Below are 25631 nucleotides of genomic sequence, written 5' to 3'. Positions count from 1 at the left end.
TTTTCTTATAGAACAATAATATTCCATAACATTCATATACCACAATCTATTCACCCATTCTCCAATTAATGGCATCACTCAGTCTCCAGTTTCTGGCCACTACAAAGAGGGCTGCCACAAACATTTTGGCACATACAGGTCCCTTTCCTTTCTTTATAATCTCTTTGGGATATAAACCCAGTAGAAACACTGCGGGATTAAAGGATATGCACAGTTTGATCACTTTTTGAGCAGAGTTCCAGATTGCTCTCCAGAATGGTTGGATTCGTTCACAACTCCACCAACAATGCATCAGTGTCCCAGTTTTCCCACATCCCCTCCAACATTCATTATGATCTTTTCCTATTATCCTAGCCAATCTGACAGGTGTGTAGTGGTATCTCAGAGTTGTCTGAATTTGCATTTCTCTGCCCAATAATGATTTAGAACACCTTCTCATATGACTAGAAATGGTTTTAATTTCTTCATCTGAAAATTGTTTGATATCCTTTGACCATTTATCAAATGGAAAATTTGCCACTTGTAAAATGGCACTGGGACAATCCTCGCTGGAGGCTAGCTATGGGGCAAGGGCGTGGGGACCTTTAACCTCTGGATTACTCGGAGGAAGAGCTCACCGGCTTTGTCCAGGATTGAGCCCGAGTGCTCACTATTGCACCTTTTATCAAATTCTCAGCATCTCACTTGCAGTTGCGCGGTTGGGGCACTAGGTGGTGCGCTGGACAGCTCTCTCAGGACTCCGGGAGTCCGGCCCCTGGTCGGAAGAAACTCCGTGAACCTGGGGAGTTGGAGGGCGTGGAGGGGCAGGGGGGGAGGCTTCAGGGAAAACAAAAGGAAAAGGGAAAAGTAAAAAGTAATAATACAGCGCAGAAAGCAGTTGGAGTCTGGCTCTCACGGGGACCTCAGGTTCGGCGAGAGCTGGATACGGAGAGCGAGAAGAGCGCTCTTCCGAGCGGCGCCCCGGGAGCATGCGCAGAGGCTTCCCCTAGCCTCAGGACCACTTTTCCCACAAGCCCAGGAAAAGCTCTGGGTCTTTCTGCCTGGGCCTGAAGCCGTGCACGCACAGGAACTACAACTGGTACCTTGGAGAGCGACCGGCAAGCGGGCTGGGGAAAATTCCCAGTCTTTCCATCCGTTTGCCCTTAGGCACTCAGCAACCCGCTTCTCCTTGGTGAGTGGCTCCCGGTCAGCTTGCGGGGAGCCCAGGCAGCCTTGGGGGGGGACTCCCGCGTGTAAGAAGCCCTCCTCCTCGGCCTGCTCCTGAACCTCAGTCTGGGGGCAGGAGGAAGCAGAGGGGATGCGGGTGCGGGCTGCTCAGAACTGGGGTGGTTTCTCAGCTTCCTTTGTCCTGGAAACTGCAAGAGGGGCTTCCCATGGACCGCCTTCTTGTCTAACACGAATCAGGAACTCCTCCGAGTCTCACTCTTGTCACTTGTAAATGGGGGGGGGGGGGAACAGGTGACCTGCTCTCTGGGATGCCGTCTAGCTCCAATTCCATGGTCCCCAAATTCTTCCTGGGGCTGGGAGGTATGGAAAAATGCTCTGCTTATTCGTGCTGGGTTTCTTCTCCCCAGACCTGACTTCTGAGAACTCTGTGTTTTCTAAAAGGAGAAGGAAATGGTCCCTATTGGCCCCCCAACCGGCTTTCAGGTGAGTTGGAATTTCTTCACCACCAAAATGATTAAAGCCTTGATTGTTTCGAGCACAGACCGATTTCTTTCCCGTCGATTGGAAACCAAGAGACAGAATCTGACTTGACAATTGTTGCTTTCTACTTTTCTAGTTTTTCCTCAGTTCATTGGTAGAGATGAGTACCTATTAAGTGCTTGCTACTGAGGTAGGTGCCGTAAGGGATGCCAAAAACAAAGTGTAGATGACAGCCCTTTCAAATAAGGGGCTCTGAATTTCATTTCAGAGACTAGATCAAGACTAACTTTTTAATGTGCATTGCTTATGCTCTTCCCAGTAATGATACTGTTGAAAGACTAAAATCAGTTTATAAAAAAATTAATTACAAGATAAATTGGGAGAAAAAGTTAGGAGAAAGATACCGGTGGGGATTCAGATTCAGGAAAAGATTTTTGAAGGTTTCTCTAAATTAGGCATTGGGGATAGTTAGGTTTGAGATAGTTAGAGAATAGAGAGTTACATCACAACATTTTTTGGAATCAGTATGAACAGATCACCTTAGGCAATGATAGGAGATGAGTTCAGTTGTGCCCAGAATATAGACAGCCTTAAAGAAACCAGACAATATTCAGTTTCCAACTCTTCAAAGAGCAGAGTTTTGAGGGTCCACATGGGTCCAAAGATACAGTGCTGGTCTTGGAGTGAAAAAGGTAATGAGTTTGAATTCTGCCCTAGACACCTACTACCTGCGTGACTCTGAGTCAGCTTTGATTCCTCAATAATAGCACTTTCATATGTCTTCATAAACTTTTTTCACTTTATTATTATTTTATCATTGGAAGCAGTAATGTCTATTCTGAAGAGAGGTACGAGTGGGCGAGTTGTAAGAACTATGGCCTATTGAGCAAAGAGAGCTCTCTGCCATCCTCTGAACAGAAACCAAATACCAGGGGCTAAAAAGGGAATGTAATGAAAAGAAAAAGATGGACAAGAAACCTGAAGCATATTTAAAGTAGTTGACCAAGAAAACTAACTCATAGAGGAAATAAAGTTTGGAGGAAGCTGATGATATTTTCCTTGAATGGAAGATGCTGATAGGGAATTGAGGTATCAGTGAGGATGTAGAACAGGTAGAATGGATATTGTAAAGTGAGAGAACTGATTAAAAAAGTTTGGAGGGAGCAATTTAGTTTGAGATGTTTAGGTATGAAGCAGGGGCATGTGGATAGAGCCCAGGCTATGACTATGCTATCCGATGTCTAATTGTGGAGAAAGTGTGAGTGAATGGGATGGCAATGATCCATTTTATTTCTTAGTGACACATTATAAAAGTCAAAGTGAACAAAGAGACAGGGAAGGGCAGTTAAAATTACAACTGAATTCAGAAGTTATCTAGGCAGGCAGGAGGGAATGGATAATGGTAAAGATGATCCCATTTACAGTTTACTCTCTAAATAATTCTGCTCCAGAATAGGTTCCTGCTTCTTCAAGTGAATCTTTGAAGTATGGAGAAGAATTTCTGAAGCTTTCTCAGTAGCTTAAAAAATGAGCTTGTAAATTTGAAAGAGGAGTGCTGTAGACATGTCACAATAATGGCACTATTATTAAATAACAAAGCCTTAAAAAAATGAATAAAAGTTTGGAAGACTAGTTATTTCTAGGAACATTCAATAGTATGGATAGGGAGAAGAAGCAAAACTGTGTCATTAATTCTGTAGTTTGTACTATAATTTCATCCACCGCTTGCATTACAGAACAGCAAGTCACCCTTTTGTATGATTTTATGAATTTATGACGTATCTGAATGAAAATTTAGGAAATAACCTGAAGAGACAACTGCAATGATATTAGCTAAAGAGTAAGAAAGCTACAAATAGGGGAGGTAGGTAATGAGCCATAACTTGAAACACATTGTGGCCAATGATGTAGGAAAATGAAGAGGAGAATGAGTGATAAGTATAATAGGAAAGTCAGTGTATCCTACAATGAAGAGGCCCAGAGAGATGAGTCCAGAAGAGCAAAGAGCCTAGACGTCTATAACATTCTCCTTTTGTTTTCTGGGGAATCCCTCTCTCCATAGTTTAGTGTCAGCCTATCCCTAACCTCCATTTGGTCACCTATTTATCAGGTGATGCTATTTGCAAAAAGTGTGCTGTCATTTCTTTCCCTAGCAAAAGCTTACTCTAATTTAACTTCACTTAAACTAGTAGGGCCATATAGTCCTTCACATCCTGAGCCCTAGATAGGATTCATCTGAGTAGCATACCCTAACTTGTTTCCGACTTTAAATAATCCCTTCCCCTTTTTTTATTTTATCTTTATTTTTGCTTAGGGAATGGGATTACAAAATACCTGAATACAAAGAGTATCCTAACCTATACGTGTGACTCAAAGTTAGAGTTAAAGCTGACAATTTTCTAGAATACTGATTCCATCAAGAGATTGATGCTTTTTGTGACTTGTCATTAACCTCCAAAGTTGTCACTGGATCCTGTTACCCTAAATTTCTTCAAGTGGCTGATGTGTTCATTAAACTTTTTTCTCTCTTGTTTATTCTTAATTATTAGAATGGTTCATGGAATTGGGGAGGGAGGAGCCATTTATTTGGAAATAAGGGTGATATAAAACAAAAATTAACAATGATATGGAGAAACAAAAAAAAGTTCCTTCTTTCAGCTGCCCACTGAAGGACGCAGTAACTTAACAATTAGGTTACTGGTCTGTCATCCCGAAGTCTTTCCAGGTAAGCTTATAAAAACCTAAATAAAATATGCTACTTAAGTTATACAGACTTAATTCTTCCTGTATCCTGGGTAACTTCTGGATACTTTCATTATCCATGATTTTTGTCATTATGAAAACTTTTGGGGTACTCTTTGATGCCTATAGTTTTAGAAAAGTAGTACTTCCCAAACTAAGTTGTTCTGATAGAGGATTTCTTCTGAGGACTTTTATCATTAGATATTCTATTGTGCATAGGTAGCTCAGGCCTGTTTGTATCCCTTCATAAGAAGTATTTGAATTGAAAAGGGACTTTGGTGGATTATAGTGGACTTTATTTTCCAGGAAGGCTTGGGAGACTTTTGATTAGGGCAAGAAACTTCAGTGTCCAAATTTCAAAGAAGACCTCTCATGTCTGATCGGATTTGAGTCTCCTTTTCCTTGAATTATTTGTAGGGTATTAAATATATTGCCAGACTTGGCTGATATGTTCATTAAACTTTTTTCTCTCTTGTTTATTCTTAATTATTAGAATGGTTCATGGAATTTGAGAGGGAGGAGCTATTTATTTGGAAATAAGGGTGATATAAAACAAAAATTAACAATGATATGGAGAAACAAAAAGAAGTTCCTTCTTTCAGTTGCCTACTGAAGGACACAGTAACTTAGCAATTAGGTCACTGGTCTGTCATCCTGAAGTCTTTCCAGGTAAGCTTATAAAAGCCTATATAAAATATACTACTTAAGTTATACAGACTTAATTCTTCCTATATCCTGGGTAACTTCTGGATACTTTCATTATCCATGATTTTTGTCATTATGAAAACTTTTGGAGTACTCTTTGATGCCTATGATTTTAGAAAAGTAGTACTTCCCAAACTAATCTTCTCCATATAGCAAGATTGAGTAGAATCCAGGGACTTTTGGAGAGGCGTGAATAATAGGCTTTAAGCTAAGTGAAAAATAGGTGACTCTCAGTGGTCAATTGTGAAGAACACTAAATGCTAGAAATGTTGCCCTTTCATTGTACTGCAGAGTTAAATATATCTTTTTAAAGTTGCATTTTAATTTTTTTATTCACAAAAATCTGCACTCTCCCTCCTACCTCCTTTCTTCTACTTTCATTGAGAAAGAGAAACAAAACTGCTTCTAAGGAAGCAATACAAATTCCCTCATATCCTAAAAATATGTCTCAAATGGTACTTTGAATTCATCTCTGTGTCAGAAGATGGACAGCATCTTCATCAGTTCTCTGGAATTATGCTTATTGCATTAATCAGAGTTATAAAATTATTCAAAGTTGTTACTCATTACATGATATTATTATTGTTTAAATTGTTCTCCTGGTTCTCACTTCACAGAACTGACTAAAAAAATTAAACAAATAGCTCAGACTTAGTTCTTTGAAGAAATAACTTAATAATTGATCTGCTTCCCTCAGGGCTTTCCCTTCTCCAATACATTTTCCATAAATATTTTTTTCCTGAGACAATTGGGGTTAAGTGACTTGTCCAGGGTCATACAGCTAGGAAGTGTTAAGTGTTACATTTGAACTCAGGGCTGGTGCTCTGTCCACTGCGTCTCCTAGCTGCCCCTACAATTTGTATAATACCCATTTTCCCAAGGATTTGCTGCACTTTGAGGAGAGACCCTTCCAATCTAACTCTCTTAATATTGCCTAGATTTATTTATTTGTTTGTTTGTTTGTATTTGTTTATTTGTTTTTGACAATGTGAGAGAGGAGATTCTTTGCCTCCATTGCTACCTAGCCTGCATGAGTACCTCACTGCATGAGTATTGCCTCAGTCAAACTGAGACTTGTTGAAGACCTTAGCTTAAAAAGGCCACGGTTTTCCACGGCCAGGGCCATCTCCAGTCGTCCTGATCTACCTCTGGCCACTGGACCCAGATGATTCTGGAAGGGAAAATGATGCAGGTGACCTTGCACAGGCTTCCCTCACTTAAATCCAATCCACGTGCCTGTCATGACATCCCCTCCCTGATGTCACGCCTTTTTTGAAAAAGCAGGACAAACAACAAAAACAATATAATACTCCAGAGTCACCATTCTGACTGTCTCTTTATTGCCCCCAGCAGCAAATACCTGCTCCTTTGTCATGAAAAACCCTTCACTCCTGTATTCCAGACAACTTCTCAAAGACCCAATAGATAGTAACCCTCTGCACCCATTCTTTGGTCCGGTCAAAAGGCCCTTCTGAGTGTTCCTCACATACAATATTCCATCTTCCATTTCCATCACTTTTCACAGAATCTTCCATGTCTGAAATGTACTTCCTCCTCTCTGCACCTTTAGAATTCCTGTCATCCTTTGGATAAACTCCAGTCCCACCTCCAACATGGAGCCTTACTTAACCACCTCCACTTGCTAGTGTCTCTTCATAAAAATGACCTTGTATCTATTGTGTGTATAGAAGTTTTTTATCTGCTTTAATTTGTTTAAAATTGTATCTGCAATTTATTTACCTTTCTCCCTTCTGTTGATAAAAGTGTTTAAAGATGTACACTTTCCACATCCCAAACATTTGGCATATTTGTGTATCTGTTGTTCTCTCCAGTGGAATATAAACCTTCTATAAACAAAGGAATAACTCCTTAAATGTTTGCCTTCGAGCCGGGCTGGAGAATCTATTTTTGCTTGGCAGAGCCAATCCAAATGATTTCTCCACCTTATTCAGCCCATCTCTATTGTGAAGGGAACTGAGGTTCTATTGGGCTGCAAATTCTTTGAAGATGGGGACTATCATTTGCTTCTTTTTGTATCTCTGGTGCTTAGCACAGTGCCTGGCACAAAGGTGCTTAATAAATGCTTGTTATGGCTTGACTATAGCCCTGTTCTTTATTAGCTTACGTTGTTGGAGGTAGAAGGACTCTGATAAGTCAATACCAGATACATAGATATAGATATAGATGTATTTTTGTATGTATATGATGAAGCAAAACACATTTCCCCAGGAAATAGGCCTTAGAAATGGGGCCTGAGATGGATGAGGGTAGACCTCCAACTGGAAGTGTTGCTTGGGCTGAAGGTCTAGCGTCTCTAAGGCAGCGATGAGGAATCAGGTCCCGAACTGTTGTACAAGACCCTTCTCAGATAGCTGGCTAACTTCTGGTCACTCTGAAGATCCTTGGCAGAGAGGATCCTGGGTGAGCAGGAACATGTTGAATGTTTCAGGAGTCGGTGACCTTCAAGGATGTGGCTGTGGAGTTCACCCGGGAGGAGTGGAAGCACCTGGACCCCACTCAGAGGAACCTGTTCAGGGATGTGATGCTGGAGAACTACAGGAACCTTGTCTCCCTGGGTAAAGACAGCTTTCCTTTTGGATTCTAGCTTTGCTTGTGGGGGCTTCACTTTCTCCTATCCTAGAGACTGTGCAGTGGCTCCAGTGCTCATACACTTTTGGGGGCTCAGCTAGCTGAGGGAATATTGGGGAAGGCCCTAGAGACTGTCTAACTCAAACCCTGATTTTATAGAAGAGGAGAATGGGACCCGGAGAGACTCTGTCACTGCCTTTCCCATTTCTTTCCTCTGAGCAGGACTTGCTGCTAAAAAGCCAGGTATCGTCTCCCATTTGGAGAGAGGAGAAGCGCCATGGATTCCAAAGAGAGTCCGCCCAAGAGGCCCCTTTCCAGGTGAGTGATTGAAAACCAGGCGGAAGGAATCGCAGCGAGGAAGAACTGTGTCTTGTGGTCATTCAGGGGGAATGTCCTGGAGGTTTTGGCCGAGGGCCCAGGACATTTCCAGGCTCAGGGAGAAAGCTCTCATCTGTCCAGATGTTCTCGTGCCCATTCCCCTTTACTTCCCCTGCCAGTTTCTGAGACCATCAATCAGTATTATTTAGATTACTGCAGCTGTGATGCATATTTTCCCCTGGGTTCTGCAAAATGAGAATTAACATGTAGCTTGTAAATTATGGCTTTGCCCTTTTTGAACTTCAAAACCACTTTGTGAGGTAAGTGCTACTAGAATTTCAGGATCACCGAATATCAGTCCGGGAGGAGGCCGAGAGATCATCCCCCCATCTGCTCGTATAGACCAGGCCCCTGAGGCCCTGAGACCTGAAGTGAGAAAGGCCTGCTTGATCTCGGGATGGGAAGAGGCGTCTGATCTGCTGGACTTTTAGAAAGCAGAGTCATTGCTCCCTGACATGTGTCCAGCCTTTGCTCCCTGAGGTGGGACCCACCAGCCCCTCCGTGCCTCTCACAGACAGCTCTTGTCCCCTAGTGCCTGTGGGGCCCAACAGCGTGGATCCGGTGCTGCTTCTAATGAGCCCCTTTAACGGCAGAGGGCACCTGGGAGGTTCCTCTTCCCCTTTTCCCTGAGCCAACCCTCATGAAGTAAAGCCTCGTGCCCTCCTGGCTGGCATCCTCCTGACCCATCTGGTTTGTCGGCTCAGCACTTGTTCAGTCTCTAACTTCCACAGTCTTTGCTCTTCCCTCCGCAGTCACAGTGTGACATTTCTGCTTGTTCTCCCGTCCGATTTCTGAGAAAGGTTTTTATCTCTATCTGTCATTGCCAGGTCTTTCCCCTTCATCCCCATCCCAGAGCCTGTCCAGGATCAATAGACTTAGGCTCTCCCTTCCTGGGCCCACGGTTCCCTCTCCTTTTCTTGCTTGACTGCTCATATGGCTTGAATGGGACCTATGACCTATGTTGCCATTTAGCCTAATTTCTTCCAGGCTTAACCCCCTCGGACCTCTGTACCCTGCAGGCACTGGGCACTGCCGCCCAAGCTGCTTATGTAACTTGAGGGCTCTTGGGCTTTGCCACACATTTATCTCCTGAATCCTGACCCTTTGCCTTGTAGCTGAAGTTTCTTCCCTATTCAGAGTATAAGCTTTCTGACGGCAAAGGCTGTCTTGATTTTTGTTTGTATCCCAATGGAGCTTAATTAAAAATAATTACTAAATTTTTAAAATTTCTTCTCAACTCACCTAAACATTTATTAAGCACGCATTCTAGGCTAAGCCCTAATGATACAAAGAAGCCTTAGTTCATCCGTGTGACACAATATTTATGCAGAAAGGGGAATATGAGACAATTTAAGGAGGAAAAGACCCCTGTTACTTGATATAGATATGTAGAATTTTGAGAGGTAAGAAAAGGCTTTGTGTAGAGAGCCTGTGGTGGTGTTTGAGCTGAGCCTTGAAGCCATGGATTTCAGGAATTAGAGGAGAGGAGGGAAACTAAACACTTCAAGTCTGAAAGAGCATTTTCAAAAAAAAATTTTTTTTGACTGTGTCATTCTGGCACTGGGAAAGGCTGCAAACAAAATGCAATGAAGTCTATCAGGCACAGTCAGAGACGGGCCTTTGGAGACAGGTTGTGTCTAAGCGTGGCTACTTGCTATTCCCAAGTCTGTACCTGTGTCTAGTCACTGGCTTTTGTGGGGTCTGGTCACTGCAGTAGAATGTGCCTCCTTGTATCTGTTGTTCTTTTAGGTCTACTTTTTTCACTCATTTCACAAAAGGTTTCCCCATGTTTTTCTGAATTCTTCATATATCATTGAAAATCTATTATTACGTTATAGAATTACATTGTATAACAAAATTTGGGGGTGGAATAAATTTTAATGATGGTCCATCTATCAGCAAGCATTTATTAAATGCCTATGTATCTAGCTCTGTGGTAGATATCAGGGATAAAGTGACAGAAATGAAAAATCCCCATTCTCAAGGAGTTACCATTCTTTCCAGCATAATTTATGCTTAAAAGGGAGCCCTTATTATCACATACTTGACAAGTGACCACCCCGCCTTTTCTTCAAAAGCTTTAAAAAAGAAGATCTCACTGTCTCCTAAGTCAGGCCATTTTACTTCTGGAGAAGTCTGCTAGTTAGATTGTTGTTCCTTATAGAAAGCCTAAATTTTCCTCTTTGTATCTTTGACCCATTATTCCTAATTTTGCCTCCCAGAGCTGTGCAGAACCAATTTTCCTTCTGTATGCTAGCCTTTCAGATACTTGAAAATAGCACTCTTGTACCTCGGGACCTTCCCTACTGGATTTCAGGTCCTTCAGATAATCCCACTAGGTCCTTTGGTGCTCTTGCCCTAATCTAGACACTCTCTACCTGAAGAATGTCTTTTTTATAATAGCTTTTTATTTGTCCAAATACACACAAAGTTGGTTCTCAACATTCATCTTTGCAAAACCTCGTAGTCCAAAATTTTTCTCTTCTTCTCTCATCCCCAGACAGCAAAGGATCAATATAGGTTAAATGTGTAATTCTGATAAACACATTTCCATATTTGTCATGCTGTGCAAGAAAAATCATATATCAAAAGGGACAAAATAAGCAAACCAACAACAATAAAAAAGTGAAAATACTATGCTTGAATTTACTCCAGTCCCATAGTCCTCTCTCTGGATGCAGGTGGCTCTCTCTTTTATAAGTTTATTGGAATTGGCTCGACTCCCCTCATTGTTGAAAAGATCCAAGTCCATCAGAATTGATTATCATATAGTCTTATTGTTGTCAAATATATTGATCTCCTGGTTCTGCTCATTTCACTCAGCATCAGTTCATGTAAGCCTCCCCAGGTCATTCTGAAATCCTTTGGCCATTTTTAATAGAACAATTATATTCCAGAATGCTCTTCTTAAAAGGTCGCACTCAGAACTGAACCAACTTGCATATTTCTAGCTTTATTCTTTTGGTACATCCTAAGATTGCACTACCTTCCTTTTCTTCTATATCACTATAGGAAGCCCACAGTCCATTAAAACCTCCAGATTTCTTCAGATGAAGTGGTGTTTTAACTATTCTCCCCATTTTATGCATGTTCAATTGATTTTTAAATCCAAGTGTAAAATTCTTTTTCCCCAGTATATTTCATCTCATTGGGGCTGGATGGCATAATAGAGATCTGCTCTGGGGAGGTAGGAAGACCTTATTTTAATCTGTGTCACTTAACTCCTCAGTGGTCCAAGTAACCCTCTCTTAAAAGTGTTAAGTCGTAAAACAGATATAAATTTGTATTTGCTGAGACTAATTTTTTATTGAGAATTTTTGGTTTCTTTTCTTTTTTTTTCTTCACCAGATTTAGTGATACAAAGTCCCTACTTCTCATATTAACCTCAAAACCAGTACTTGTGCTCAGAATATAGCAAGTATTAGTACTTAAACCTTCAGCAAATGCAAAAGACTGCAAAAATTCTCTCCAAAGGAATTGACTTGTAAGTTAAATACACCGGGGGAAAAAAAGGTAATGAAAATGATAATTGCATCCTATAATGAAAAGGGGGGGGGGGGAATTGCCCGTTTTCCTCTAGTAGATCCTGAAAACAGAGTTATATAGTATATAAAATTTCAGGCATTGAATCTCTCCTGAAGGTCCCTACAAATTTTATTCCAGACAAAGCCCCACATGTAGCAAGACTCCAGGAATATCCCTGTGAATTAGTTATGTCTTTTTATGATGATATTGGCTAAAATCTTCATTCTGATGTATTCCCTGCCATAATTAGCAGCCAGTAATTAATGTTCCACTTCCTTTTCACCAGTTAACATCAGTTACAAAGGTTTATTTAATGTGAAGATATAATAAGAATGGAAATACTTTTGAAAAACATTTTGGAAGTGAAAACATTTCCCCTCTATCTGGGGATACTCTCACCCCCATGTCCCTAGGAGGATGGGTTCAGATTTAATGAAGTGCCCACAGCAGATTTTAGCTCCCAGACTGATGATTGCATTCTCTCTTGACCTTTTTTGGAGCTCTCAGGATCATAATTGTCTCCAGTCTTCATATGAAAGCTGGAAAGAGTAAAACACAAGAGAGAGGATGCCATATACTCTCATGGGGTATTACAGACCCAAAGCTTCTCTTCTTACTTGTAGTCTTTTTTCCTCTCCCTTGAATAGAAGCAGGCAGGAAGAAAGCTCACAAGTTTCCAACAGACATCAAATCACTTCTCTGGATCAATAGAAAGAAACAGCCACAAAAAACAACCCTCATTTAATTTGACTGTAGGAATTTTCTATCTATTCTAGTTTTGTCATTGGCAAACCTGATAAATGTGCCTTATTTAAATGACTGATTAAAATGTTTAATAGCACAGAGCAAACATAGATTCTTGGGTCACTTCATTGGAGATCTTCCAAGTTAACATAGTACTATCAATGTCTACACTTTGGGTTCAGTTATTCTATTAGTTCAAAATCTATCTAGTTATATTACCACCTAATCCACATCTCACATTTCTTATAAAAACAGAGACTTTGTCAAAAACTCTGCTAAATGATTTCTGTAAATGAGGCAAATGTGATCTACAGCATTTGCCTGGTTTATCTTTTTAGAAAGAAAGAAAGAAAGAAAGAAAGAAAGAAAGAAAGAAAGAAAGAAAGAAAGAAAGGAAGGAAGGAAGGAAGAAGGAAGGAAGGAAGAAGGAAGGAAGGAAGGAAGAAAGAAAGAAAGAAAAGAAAGAAAGAAAGAAAGAAAGAAAGAAAGAAAGAAAGAAAGAAAGAAAGAAAGAAAGGAAAAGAAATAGAAAAAATCTTAGTCTCGCCTGTTCTCACTGGCCCTTTGTGATCACTGCTTGTTTTCTGAGATTTTACTAATCATCCCTTTATTATGTGTTTAGAATTTTCTAGAACTACAGACTAAAATCATGGGCATATATATAGGTTTGGGATTCCATTCTGACCTCTTTTGAAAATCAAGATATTTGCCTTCCTCCAGTGCTGGGATGATAGCAATAGTAACTGATTTTGAGACAGAGAGAGAAAGTGTGTGTCCATATTCAGATTACATTAATTTTTTCTTTGGAAGCAGATAGTGTGTTTGTCCTTTGGGATTGCCTTGGATCATTGTATTGCTGAGAATAGCTAAGTCATTCACAGTTCTTCATTCAGTATTGCTATTGCTGTATACAATGGTTTTGTTCACTTTACTTTGTATTAATTCCTGTCTTTCCAAGTTTTTCCGAAATCATCTTATTTGTCATTTCTTATACACAATGATATTTCATTACAATGATATACCACAGCTTGTAATTGTATTCCCCAATTAATGGGAATCCCCTTAATTTCCAATTCTTTGACACCAAAAAGAAAGAGCTGGTATAAAGATTTTGTATAAATAGGTCACTTTCCTTTTTTTCTCTTTTAACTCTTTTTTGGGATATAGATGCAGCAGTAATATTGCAAGATCGAAGAGTATGCACAGTTTTTTAGCCCTTTGGCACAGTTCCAAATTGTTCTCCAGAACTGTTAGATCAGTTCACAATTTTGCCAAAATGTATTGATGTCTCGGTTTTCCCACATCCTCTCCAGCATTTATCATTTTCATCTTTTTTTGTCACATTAGTCAATCTTACAGCTATGAGATAGTACCTCTGAATTATTTTAATTTGCATTTCTCTAATCAATAGTGATTTAGAACATTTTTTCATATGACTATAAGTAGTTTTAACTTGTCTGAAAATTATCAATTCATATCCTTTTACCATTTGTAAATTAGGAAATGACTTGGGGTCTTGTCAATTTGATTAAGTTCTCTGTTTTTAGAAATGAAACCAATATCAGAGATATTTGATATAAAAACTTTTCTCCCAGTTTTCTGCTTTCCAGTTACTTTTAGTTGCATTGATTTTGTTGGTGCAAAAACTTTATAATTTTATGTAATTCATTATATATGATTATAATTATATATTATGTTATATATAATATTTATATTTTTATATATTTATTATATCATACCTATTAATATATAATATAATTTTTTTCAAAATTATCCATTGTATATTTTATAATGTTCTCTGTATTGTGTTTGGTCTTAATTTCTTCCCTTATCCATATATCTGACAAGTAGACTTTTCCATGCTTTCCTAATTGGCTTCTGGCATCAGCCTTTATATCTAAATCATGTACACATTTTGAGCTTTTCTTGACACGCAGTGAAAGATGTTTTTCTGTACCTAGTTTCTACCATACTATTTTCCAGTTTTCCCAGCTGTTTTTCATTAATAAGTCTTTGTTCCAAAGAGTTGGATCTTTGAGTTTATCAAACACTGGATTACTATAGTCATTTACCACAATGTATTATGTACTTATTCTATTCAACTGATCCACTATTATTTCTTAGTTAGTACCAGATTGTTTTGATAATGTATTCTACATCTGGAACTTGCTTTTGATTGGGTCTATGATCATTCATGTCTGTGATGCTGGCCTTCTTCATCTTTGTTTCTTGGAATACCTAGTTCCTTTTAAAGCTTAGTTTTCTCTAAAGAAGTTTTTACATTATCAAACAATCTGGTTGTAGCTAAGAAATAAGGGTAGTAGATCAGTGGAATTGAGTAACTACATAATACATTGCAGTAAATAATTAAAATCAACCTGATTAATTTGGGATAAAATATAATTTTTAATTATATAAGAAAAAATATAAGGTTGAAATAAAACAATACTCACTTCAGTTAGAAGGTTGGAAAGCCTTCTCCAAGAAGCAGCAAGAGCCCAAGAGAAGCTTCTGACCCTAACTTCCCCAGGAAGGTCTCTCTCACCCTTATAGGACTAGGCCAGCCCATGTACAACAGGTGCCACGGCTTCCACAGAGAGGGAAGATGGAATATCTGGCTTTGAGGGAAAATAATGTGTGGTCAGCCTGAAAAAAAAAATAGACTAGTCATAGATTTTGAGCAGCTTTTGTCTCCCAGATAATTGAGAGCTAATGAAGCTCTCTGGACCTTGATTTCTTTTTCTGTAAGGTGAAAGGGTTTTGTTAAGTACCCTCCAAAGGCCCTTCCCACTCCCGGTCTGATTCTATGAGCCTGTGATAAGACTAAGCTGAGAACAGAGATTAGAATCAGGTCCATAGATCTGGGGATTGTCTGCATAGAGTCTGAGAGAGTCATTAATAAGAGAAAAAAGAACCCAGGATGGAGTCCTGGGTGTACACACTGTAAATGGGGCAGGACAGGGAGGAAGATCCAGCAAAGGAGACTGAGAAGATTTGAACAGATGAGAGGAGAAAGCAGGAGGCTGGGAAATGCATGGAGGAGGGCATGATCAGCAGTGTCGGCAGCCAAATGCCATGTTAATAATCACTTAAGGAGTCAGTGTCAGCAAGGACAGACGATTAGATCAATGGTGACTCTGAAAGAATCAGTTTCATTTGAGGCAGGTCAGAATACAGGGTTTAGAAAAAGAATGAAATCAGAGATTTTTCTCCCCTTCATTTGAACATTTTGTTTCAAAACCTTCATCTTTATTAAAATGATTTCTCTGAATCATTTTTCTTCAAACAGTACAATGTGAAATTCTACAGATAAAGCACATCCACTGTCACTTAGCAACAGCAGAACAAAAGCAGAGAAAATCCCCGTACCTCCATTTTATTTCTTCAAAGGGCTTAATTCTTTTTTCTTTTAAAAACATGTTTTTCTGAATATAGACATTCTCAAAAAGGAATATTTTCAGATACAAAGGAGAACAAAAAAAGAGAATTATAAGGGTAACATCTCTATTACATTGTTATATATATAATGAAATTCAACATGTTATTTTCCAAGCTGTCTTACTTGTCTTTGTTTTCTTCTGGACTTTCTGTTCTCTTCTGTGCATTTTTTTAATTTTTTATTTTTGGTGAGGCAGTAAGCTCATATAGCTAGTAAGCTAGTAAGCATTAAGTGTTTGAGGCCATATTTGAACTCAGGTTTTCCTAACTTCAGCCCATTGCTCTATTCACCGTGCCATCTATGTGCTTTTCGTCTGTGCATTTTCTTTTCTTCTGTTATTTTGGAAATTCTATTGATAGCCCCTTCCCTACTCCCAGATCTCAACAGTGGGCAAAAACCCAGCCCTTATAACAAATAAATATAGTTGACACCCACACATTTGCTATCTCCAACCATATATGTCTCTTTTGGGACCTTGGATCCATTGCTCCTCAGTTGAGAGACGGGTAATAGTATGTTCCATCCTGACTCCTATGGAGTCATAGTCAGTCATTAATTAGTCATTAAGTTTTCAAGGTTTTTTTTCTTTATAATGCTTTTACTACATATAGTACATTGTTATTCTGCATCTAAGCACTTCTCTCTGCATTATTTTATACAAGTATTCCCATTTCTTTGAAACTTTCCTTTTCAAAATTCCTTATGGTACAATAACTTTCCATTATATCACATACCTCAATTATGTTTTGCTATTTCTCAACTGACGGGCTTTCCCAGAGTTTCCAGATCTTTGCTTATACCAGCAGCACCTACAAAACTTCGCAAGACAAGATAGAAAAATTCTCTTCAAAATAATTACAAATTTATAAAATATTTTGGAGTCTTACCTACCGAGTTACAAATTTATAAAATATTTTGGAGTCTTACCTACCGAGATAGTTTTAGATTATAGGGATATAATTACAAAACATTCTTTTACAAAAGTAATTGCTTGTAGTTGGGCCATGTTAATGCAATACTACCTAAATTAATTGACTTATTCAGTGTAAGACTAATCAAACTACCAAAAGTTTACTTTATCTTTTTAAATTAACTTAACTTAAAGAATTTAAGAACTTAAAGAACAAAAAAAATTACATTTCTAAACATACCAGAGCATGAAAATAGGACTCTTGTGAAACTAAATATCTACTTTATACTGCTCTATATATATATATAGTAAATTCTGCTTGTTGTTTTCTCTGTTTAATTGACTATTTTCCCAATTACATATAAAAACATTTTAACATTCCTTTTTTTCAAATTTTGTGTTCCAAATTCTTGCCTTCCTTGCCCTTCCCCCTCATTTTCAAGGCAAGCATGTTGATATGTTATACACATATAGTCATGCAAAACACATTTCCATATAAGTCAGTATGTTATTTTCAAAACTGACTTACTTGACTGATTTGACTGTACTTCCATTTGAACTTCCTTATGTGCATTTTTTTAAAAGTTGCAATGGCTTTTTCAAGGTGAGTGGGAGAAGGGATCACTATTACTAATTTCTTCTTCCCGAATCCCCTTCTCAATTAATTGAGAGAGAAAAAGGAGAAGAAAAAAACCCCAAAAACTTTGTAATAAATAATCATGGCAAGACAAACAAATCCATAGAGTAGCCATATCCAAAAATGTCTATCTTTGTGCTTTTTATCTCCTCTGTCAGAAAGTAGTTTATATGCTTTATCATATGTCCTCTTGGAGACATGGTTGGTCATAACTTTGATCTGAGTTCTTATGTCTTTCAAAGGTATTTTTCTTGATAATATTGTTATCTTTGTAGAGATTGTTCTCCTGATTTTGCTCACTTCACTCTGTATCAGATTCTACTACCAGAATTCTCAGAAATCCTCTTTTTGTTATTGCCTTTACATTATATACCACAACTTGAGTGTGGAGTGAGAAGAGAGGGCAAGAAAAGGAAGAACGGCCACCAAGGGTAACTGCCTTTTAAACATTTTCCAAGCTGCAATTATTCGCTTGTCTAAGAAGCAATCTAAGGCCCCCCTACAGATTCTAGTTCTTTTTTTTTAACCCTTCCCTTCTTTGATCTTCCCTTCAGGATCATTGAGACTATTCCCTCCCTGGTATTATCCTCTCTCTTACTCTCCTCCTACCTATCCCCAATTGTTACCTTGTTGGATCTGATGAGTTTCTCCACCAAAGTGTGTACCTGTGACATCAAGCCTCCGTTATCCATTTCAGGTAAGAGTGATATTCCCCTAATGGCTACTCTCCTCTTCTCCCTGTCGTCCATGTTTATATATACTTCTCAAGCATGTCAGATTTAAACAATTACATGATCCGTCCCCTTCTTCCTCCTCTTTACACTAGTGCATTACTTCTTTTACATTCCCTTTTCTTTCCCTCTTAAAACCCAAAGGAAAGAACTGATCCACCTCCAAGACCTCTGTTTTTCTCACTGAACTCTCTTAATACTTTCAAAGACATTAAGGTTCTGTGAGGATACTTCTTCCTTTTCCACCTATTAAAATAATATACTATATCATGATATAGTTCTTTCCAATTACTTAAATGAATTTCTTTTTCAACTTTCATTGGACTCATGTTTGTACTTCTACTTAGCTCTGATTTTTTTTTCATCAGAAATGCCTGAAAGTCTACTTTTCCATTAAAGATTCATTTTGCTTATGTTAGGGATTATACACAGCTTTGCAGAGTCAGTTATTCTTGCTCATAAATCTTTTTCTTTTTGAAATATTATATTCTGAGATCTACTCTCATTTTTAGGAGAAGCTGCCAACTTTTATGTGAACCTTATTGTAGTTCTATGGTACCTGAATCGCTTCTTTCTGGATGCTTGCAAAATTTTTTCTTTGATGTGGGAGGTTTAGACATTTCTGGGGTTTCTTTTAGATGATGGTACATTCTATCTTTGCTCTCTGATTCAAATAGATCTGGGCAAATTTAATTTATGATTTCTTAAAATTTTAGCTGTTGAGTTTTTTAAAATCATGTTTTTTAAAGAGTCTAATGATTCTTTAAATCATTGCTCTTTCATCTTTTTTCCAGGTGAGTTGTTTTTTTATATCAGATATCTTACTTTTTCTGCTTTTTTTCAATCTTTTGATTTTTTCTGAGATTTTTTGCTGTCTCATTATTTCTCCTTGGTCTGTTTTCAAAGATTTTGTATTTAAGTAAGATTTATACTTGCTTTTTAAAGCTAATATATGCCTTCTAATTCTTTTCTACAGATCTTTTATTCCATTTTTAAAATCACATTTCATTTTTTCCAGATATTCATTTAATCTTTGTGGAAAATCCATGCTTTCCTTCCTAGTTCTTATAGAGTCAGATTTATAATAATTTTTTATGCTAGTTGTTGATTTCTTTGATTTGATCATCTCTCTAGCTTTCAGAAAGCATTGAATAAGTGCCCACTATGTGCCTAACACTGTGCTAAACTTTAATTTCTTTTTAAAAATTTTAACAATAGTTTTTTTTTATTTTCAAAATACAATCAATGATAGTTTTCAACATTCATCCTTACAAAACTTTGTTCCAAATTTTTCTTCTTCCCTTCCCCCCACCTTCCTCCTCTAGAGAGCAAATAATCCAATAGGGGTTAAATATGTGCAATTCTTCTAAATATATTTCCATATTTATCATGATTTATCATGCTGCACAAGAAAAAATAGATCAAAAAGGAAAAAAAGTGAGAAAGAAAAAAAAAGCAAGCAAATAACCAAAAAAAGGTGAAAATACTGTATTGTGATGCACATTCAGTCCTCATGGTCCTCTTTCTGGATGCAAATGGCTCTCTCCATCACAAGGCTATTGGAATTGGCCTGAATCACTTCATTGTTGAAAAGAGCCACATCCATCACAGCTGATCATCATACGGTCTTATTGTTGTGTACAGTGTTCTCTTGCTTCTACTCACTTCACTTAGCATCAGTTCATGTAAATCTCTCCAGGCCTTTCTGAAATCATCCTGTTGGTCATTTCTTACAGAACAATAATATTCCATAACATTCATATATCATAATTTATTCAGCTACTCTCCATCTGATGGGCATCCACTCAATTTCCAGTTCCTTGACACCACAAAAAAAGGCTGCCACAAACATTTTTGCACATCTGGGTCCTTTTCCTTTTTTAGTGATTTTTTTTGGGATACAGACCTAGTAGTGACATTGCTGGATCAAAGGGTATGCACAGTTTGATAACTTTTTGAGTATAGTACCAAATTGCTCTCTAGAATGGTTGGATCTGTAAAACAACTCCACCAACAATGCCTCAGTGTCCCAATTTTCCCACACCCCCTCCAACATTTATCATTATCTTTTCAGCCAATCTGAAAGGTGTGTAGTGGTACCTCAGAGTTGTCTGAATTTGCATTTTTTAAATCAGTAGTGATTTAAAGCATTTTTTCATATGACTAGAAATGGCCTTAATTTCTTCATCTGAAAATTGTCTGTTCGTTTCCTTTGACCATTTATCAATTGGAGAATGGCTTATATTCTTATAAATTTGAATGAATTCTCTATATATTTTAGAAATGAGACCTTTATTAGAACCCTTGGATGTAAAAAAAAAAGCCTATAAACTTTAATTTCTGAATTATGGCTTTAAATAGCAGAGAAAGAAATCAGAAAAGGGCCCAAAACAGACACCAACCTTTAGCAGGTGTGAACTGGATGAAGATCCAGTGAAGGAAGCTGAGGAGCTTTCAGGTAGGAGGAAAACTGGGAGAGAAAAGTGTCAGGGAAACCTAGGGAGAAGAAAGTATCAAAGAGAATGGGTGACCACTGGTGTCAAGGCTGAAGAAAAGAAGTAGGAGGGTTTTAAAAATAGCCATTAAAGAAGCAAATAAGAGATCACTTGTAACTTTGAACACAGAGCAGTTTGGGCTAAAGGATGAGGCCAGAAACCAGATTATAAGGATAACAGTGAGAGGACAGGGCATGGAGACATGACCGATGGCCTCTCAAAGAGATAGCCACAGAAGGGAGAAGGCCCATTGATGGATGATGGCTCCTGGGGAAGAACAGATCAAAGAGGGGTTTTAGAAGATGAGAGAGACGTGGGTGTCTTTACAGGGGGAGGGAAACAAGCAGAGAGATTGAAGGGTGGATAGTCCACCAGAGGTGACGGGATGGAATGGGAAGGAGAAATCCAGCTCTGTGAGAGAGATGGAGAAAGTGGCTGAAGACATCTGGGCGGGGAGAGATGAGGAGGGCAATGGCCTCCATTCGAATTCCTTGAGGCCCTGTCAGGTCTCTCAGTTCAGACCTGAGGACCCTGGGCCTTTGGCTCACCCTGCTCCAAGTGCTGCCCTACCAAGGGGGAGGCTTCTCAGTGTTGCTTCCCTGGGCTCCCCAAGTCCTAGCCAAAGACACAGGCCCTTGCAGGCTATACACGGTCCTTCTCTGGTCACACAGGGGCTGCTGACTCTCTGTGCTGCTCTTCCTATAATTCCTACTTGGATTCCTTTATCATCATTCTGTCTAGTGGAGAATCAGGGTTTTCCTGATAGGTAATTAGAATGTGGATGGACTTACAGCTGTCTTATTTTTGGTAATCACCTTAGCAAAGCAGCCTGAAGGATCACTTTTAGAGAGTTGGGGGGAAAGAAAGAACAACTCTCACTGAAGGAACAAAAGGTCAAAATCCGCAAAGGAAATGACTGGAAGTGGGGGAGTGGGAAGCTTAGCAAGAACCAATCTCGAAGAATTCCACAAAGCTGTATTCATCAAACGTTTTTGGTGCTGATTAAAAGGTGGAAAGGTTGATGAGTAGAACAAAGTAGGTAAACAATATACAGAAGCAAAAGAACATGATAATAGGGTTTAGTAACCCCCAAATCCTGAATAATAGGATGGGTGCTTACGATTCATCAAAAAATACTGGGGAAACGGCTGTCTGAAAGTAAGTTTAGACTGAGTTCTCATACTATATGTCACAAAAAGTTCCAAATGTAGATATACACAAAACTCATGAAAATTTTGTTGTTGTCATGTAGTGCTCATTATGAGAGCTCAGAGCTAGGGATAAGCCCTTGACAAATTCTCATTTTATTCTCACAACTGTGGGAAGTAGGTGCTACTATTATCCCCCTTTTATAAATGAATATAATGATACAGAAGCTTGTCTAGAGTCACAGCTATTGTGTCTGAGACTAAATTTCAGCTTAGGGCTTTGCATTCTAGGTTTGCCATTGCACCCACTATGTCACCCAACTGCCCCAAGGAAATAAAAAAGAAAATATTTTTATAACTGTAGAAAGGGGGGAAGTTTGTGACCAAATAAAGGACAGAGAAGGTCACAGAGAATAAAATGGACAGTTTTAATTACATAAAATTGAGAAATTATTGCACCAAAAAAAAAAAAAAATCAAGTGCAGTTAAAATAAAAAGGTAGTTAACTGGGGGAAAAAATTTGCAGCATGTTTCTCTGATAAAGATATATAAAGAACTGATTCAACAAGAATGACAGACAATAAATAAATGGTTAAATATTTTGAACTGGCAGTTCTCAAAGGAAGAAAATCATACTATAAATAAACATAAGAAATATGCTTCAGATCACTAATAGAGAAATGCAAATTGATACAACCAGAGTTTCACTTCACATTTGTCAGATTAAAAAGGATAGGGGGGAAAAAGGAAATGATAATGAGATATACTGTTGATAGGGCAGCAAATTGGTCCAGTCATTCTGGAATTAAGAACTATAACCAAAAAGTCATTAAACTGTGACACAATGATATATTATAATACAGGCTTATAAGCCTGTATCCCAAAAAGATCAAAGAAAGATGAAAAGGGTTCATGTGCACAAAATAGTCAACTGGGAGCAGAGATTTGGTTCCTTGTCTGTTGTTCCTTTTGTTTTTCTGCCAACTTTCCCCTCTTCAGTTCCTGGGTTTTCTCTTATGAGTTTATTTTTTAAATATACATTGCTATCCTGATGCTCCTTCTATTCCTTTTTAAACCTATCCTGCATAATCTTTCAAGTTATAAAATTTTTTGGCTGTAAACATAACATTATGTTCCTTCAATTACTTTATCTTTTTTTTTTTAAGATAGTCTTGTTCCTACCAGTTCTGTTCCCCTCATTTCTGATTTCCTCCTCCCATTTTGAATTAGATTTCCCTTTGGAATTTTGGGTATTAGGTCCTTCTTTCTCTCCTGCTTTTATCCATTACACAATTCTTTCTCTCCTCCACTTTTTTTTTCTATTAGTTCCTTCTTCTCTCTTTCAGATGTTCTAGATTATCGGCCCTCCTCTTTGACAGATAAGGTAGAAAAAATTGAATATTTTAGTTTTCTTCCTTCAAGCACAGAGAATGATGTATATTAACACTTTTTTTTCCTGTTTCTTATAGAGTGCCTTAAACATGAAAGTAGCTGTGATACAACAGAGGGAATTTCAAAACAGGACATTTTGGCAAGAGAGCCATCCAATGAAAGATTTGATTTAGCAAAAGCCAAGCAACAAAAAGGCAACCATGAAAAACAAGTGACAGTCACCCTCAAGAAAACATCTACTAAATCTGTTGCCAAGGAATGTAATGTGTTAGAGAAAGAAGTCCATGTGGGATCAAGCTCATTTCCAAAACAAAGGATTCATACAAAGAAAAATCTACATAAACATAATAAAGATGGAAAGAACTTCACAGATTTCTCAGATGAAAATAAACAAGATAGAATCTTTTCTAAGAAGAAACTCTGCAATTATAATAAATGCAGTAAGTCATTCCATTACCATTCACACCTTATGCAGCATTATAGAAAATACACTGAAGAAAAAGCACATGAGCATGGGAAAATCACCAGCAATAGGTTATCCCTTACAAATTGTCTAACAATTCATGCTACAGAGAAATTTTTTAAGTGTACTGAATGTGGGAAAGCCTTCAGTTGCAAATCTAGTCATATTCTATATCAGAGAATTCATTCTGGAGAGGAATCCTTTGTATGTAAGGAATGTGTGAAATCCTCTAGGAGTAGATCCCTTACTAAACCTAAAAGACTTCATATCGAAGAGAAGCTCTTTGAGTGTAGTGAATGTAGAAAATCCTTCCGTCATTACAGAAATCTTGACAAGCATAAAACAATTCACACTGGAGAAAAAACTTTTGAAAGCACTGAACGTGGAAAATACTTCAATCATTGTAGAAAGCCTGACATACATAAAAGAGTTCATACTGGAAAGAAACCCTTTGAATGTGGTGAATGTGGGAAATTCTTCAGTTATTACAGAAGCCTTCACAGACACAAGAAAATTCATACTAGAGAGAAAAACTTTGAATGCATTGAGTGTGGAAAATACTTTAGTCATTGTAGAAATCTTGACAGACATAAAAGAATTCATACTGGAGAGAAACCCTTTAAATGTAGTGAATGTGAGAAATCTTTTAGCTATAGAACTCTGCTTACTCATCATTACAGAATTCATACTGGAGAGAAACCCTTTAAATGTAATGAATGTGGGAAATCCTTTAGAGGACGTGGACATCTTAATAGACATAAGGTAATTCATACTGGTGAGAAATCTTTTGAATGTAATGAATGTGGAGACTCCTTTAGAAGGAGTGAATCCCTTAATAATCATAAAAGAATTCATACTGGAGAAAAACCATTTAAATGTAATGAATGTGGAGAATCCTTTAGAAGGAATGAATACCTTACAAAACATAATAGAATTCATACTGGAGAGAAACCCTTTAAATGTAAAGATTGTGGAAGATATTTTAGAAGAAGTGAATCCCTTACTAAACATAAAAGAATTCATACTGGAGAGAAACCTTTTAAATGTGATGACTGTGGGAAATACTTTAGAAGGAGTGACTGTCTTACTACACATAAAAGAATTCATACTGGAGAGAAACCTTTTAAATGCGATGAATGTGGGAAATGCTTTAAACAATATGGAAATCTTAGCAACCATAAGAGAATTCACAGTGGAGAAAAGCCTTTTGAATGTAGCGAATGTGGAAAGTCTTTTCGTCAGTGTGGAGACCTTACTAAACATAAGAAATTTCATACTGAAGAGAAATCATTTAAATGTACTGAATGTGAGAAGTCTTTTCATCATTGTGAAGACCTTGATGGACATAAAAGAATACATGCTGGAGAAAAACTTTTTGAATGCAATGAATGTGGAAAAACTTTTAGAAGGATTGTATCTCTTTCTAGACATAAGAGAATACATACTGGATAAAAATCTTTTGAGATGTGATGATTGTAGGAAATCTTATGAATGAGTGTCTTTGATAAAGATGTGATATAAAAGGTTTATAAAGAATTGACACATAGAAATAAATTCTATTCCCTTTTACAGTGATTAAAGAATGTGAACAAAGAGTTTGCAAAAGATTTACAAATTACAATAGACATGAAAGAATCATTCAGACCACTAATAGTAAGAGAAAATTACAGGAAAACAAATAAGAAATCATGTCATGTCTATAAGGTTGACAGAGGTAACAAAAGACAAAATGGTAAATGTTAGAATGGCTTTAGGATGACAAGTACATTAACACATGGTTAACAGAGCTGTAAATTGGTCCATCCATTCTAGGGGAAAATATATATAGAATTAGTATTTTTTTAAATTCACTAACTTAAAAAAAAAACCCAACTAACTGTAAATATTCCTTGATTTGATAACACCTAGTAGATCAGAAAGAAAGAAAGAAATGCATATCTCAGATTTTTTTGATAAAGTGGTTGGTTTATTATTTCCCCTCCTTTTTTGTTATTCATTATATGACAACATTTTGGAAGGGGAAAAAAAAGGTATACAATGAGAAATGTGTGTGATGTAATAATAAAATACATCAACAAAAATTTAA

At 37.7% G+C, this 25631-nt stretch overlaps 1 protein-coding gene across 2 annotated transcripts; it reads left to right on the top strand.

Moving 5' to 3' along the window:
• Positions 1-637: 637 nt before the first annotated feature.
• LOC127556644 (zinc finger protein 260-like) lies at positions 638-25625 on the top strand. 2 transcript variants are annotated; one of them, XM_051989916.1, is made up of 6 exons: positions 638-1171; positions 1575-1650; positions 7544-7670; positions 7906-8001; positions 17871-18013; positions 23160-25625. In XM_051989916.1, exons 4-6 carry the CDS (start codon positions 7961-7963, stop codon positions 24995-24997), a joined length of 2022 nt encoding a protein of 673 aa, XP_051845876.1. In that variant the 5' UTR covers positions 638-1171; positions 1575-1650; positions 7544-7670; positions 7906-7960; the 3' UTR covers positions 24998-25625. The 2 variants fall into 2 exon arrangements, with proteins under 2 accessions (XP_051845876.1, XP_051845878.1); XM_051989918.1 differs by lacking the exons at positions 638-1171; positions 1575-1650; positions 7544-7670; positions 7906-8001 and adding an exon at positions 15934-17747.
• Positions 25626-25631: the final 6 nt, after the last annotated feature.

The sequence above is a fragment of the Antechinus flavipes genome, chromosome 3 (assembly GCF_016432865.1).
Source record: "Antechinus flavipes isolate AdamAnt ecotype Samford, QLD, Australia chromosome 3, AdamAnt_v2, whole genome shotgun sequence".
Classification (NCBI taxonomy): Eukaryota; Metazoa; Chordata; class Mammalia; order Dasyuromorphia; family Dasyuridae; genus Antechinus; species Antechinus flavipes.
Note: the sequence above shows the minus strand (reverse complement) of the source record. Positions and strands in the feature narration are given on the sequence as shown.

Bases quoted from the DNA above. Each gene is read 5' to 3' on its own strand.
- LOC127556644 (XM_051989916.1), top strand. From the start codon at position 7,961: ATGGATTCCAAAGAGAGTCCGCCCAAGAGGCCCCTTTCCAG. The intron at 8,002-17,870 runs GTGAGTGATTGA...TCTTCCCTTCAG, and splicing joins CCCAAGAGGCCCCTTTCCAG to GATCATTGAGACTATTCCCT. The intron at 18,014-23,159 runs GTAAGAGTGATA...TGTTTCTTATAG, and splicing joins GCCTCCGTTATCCATTTCAG to AGTGCCTTAAACATGAAAGT.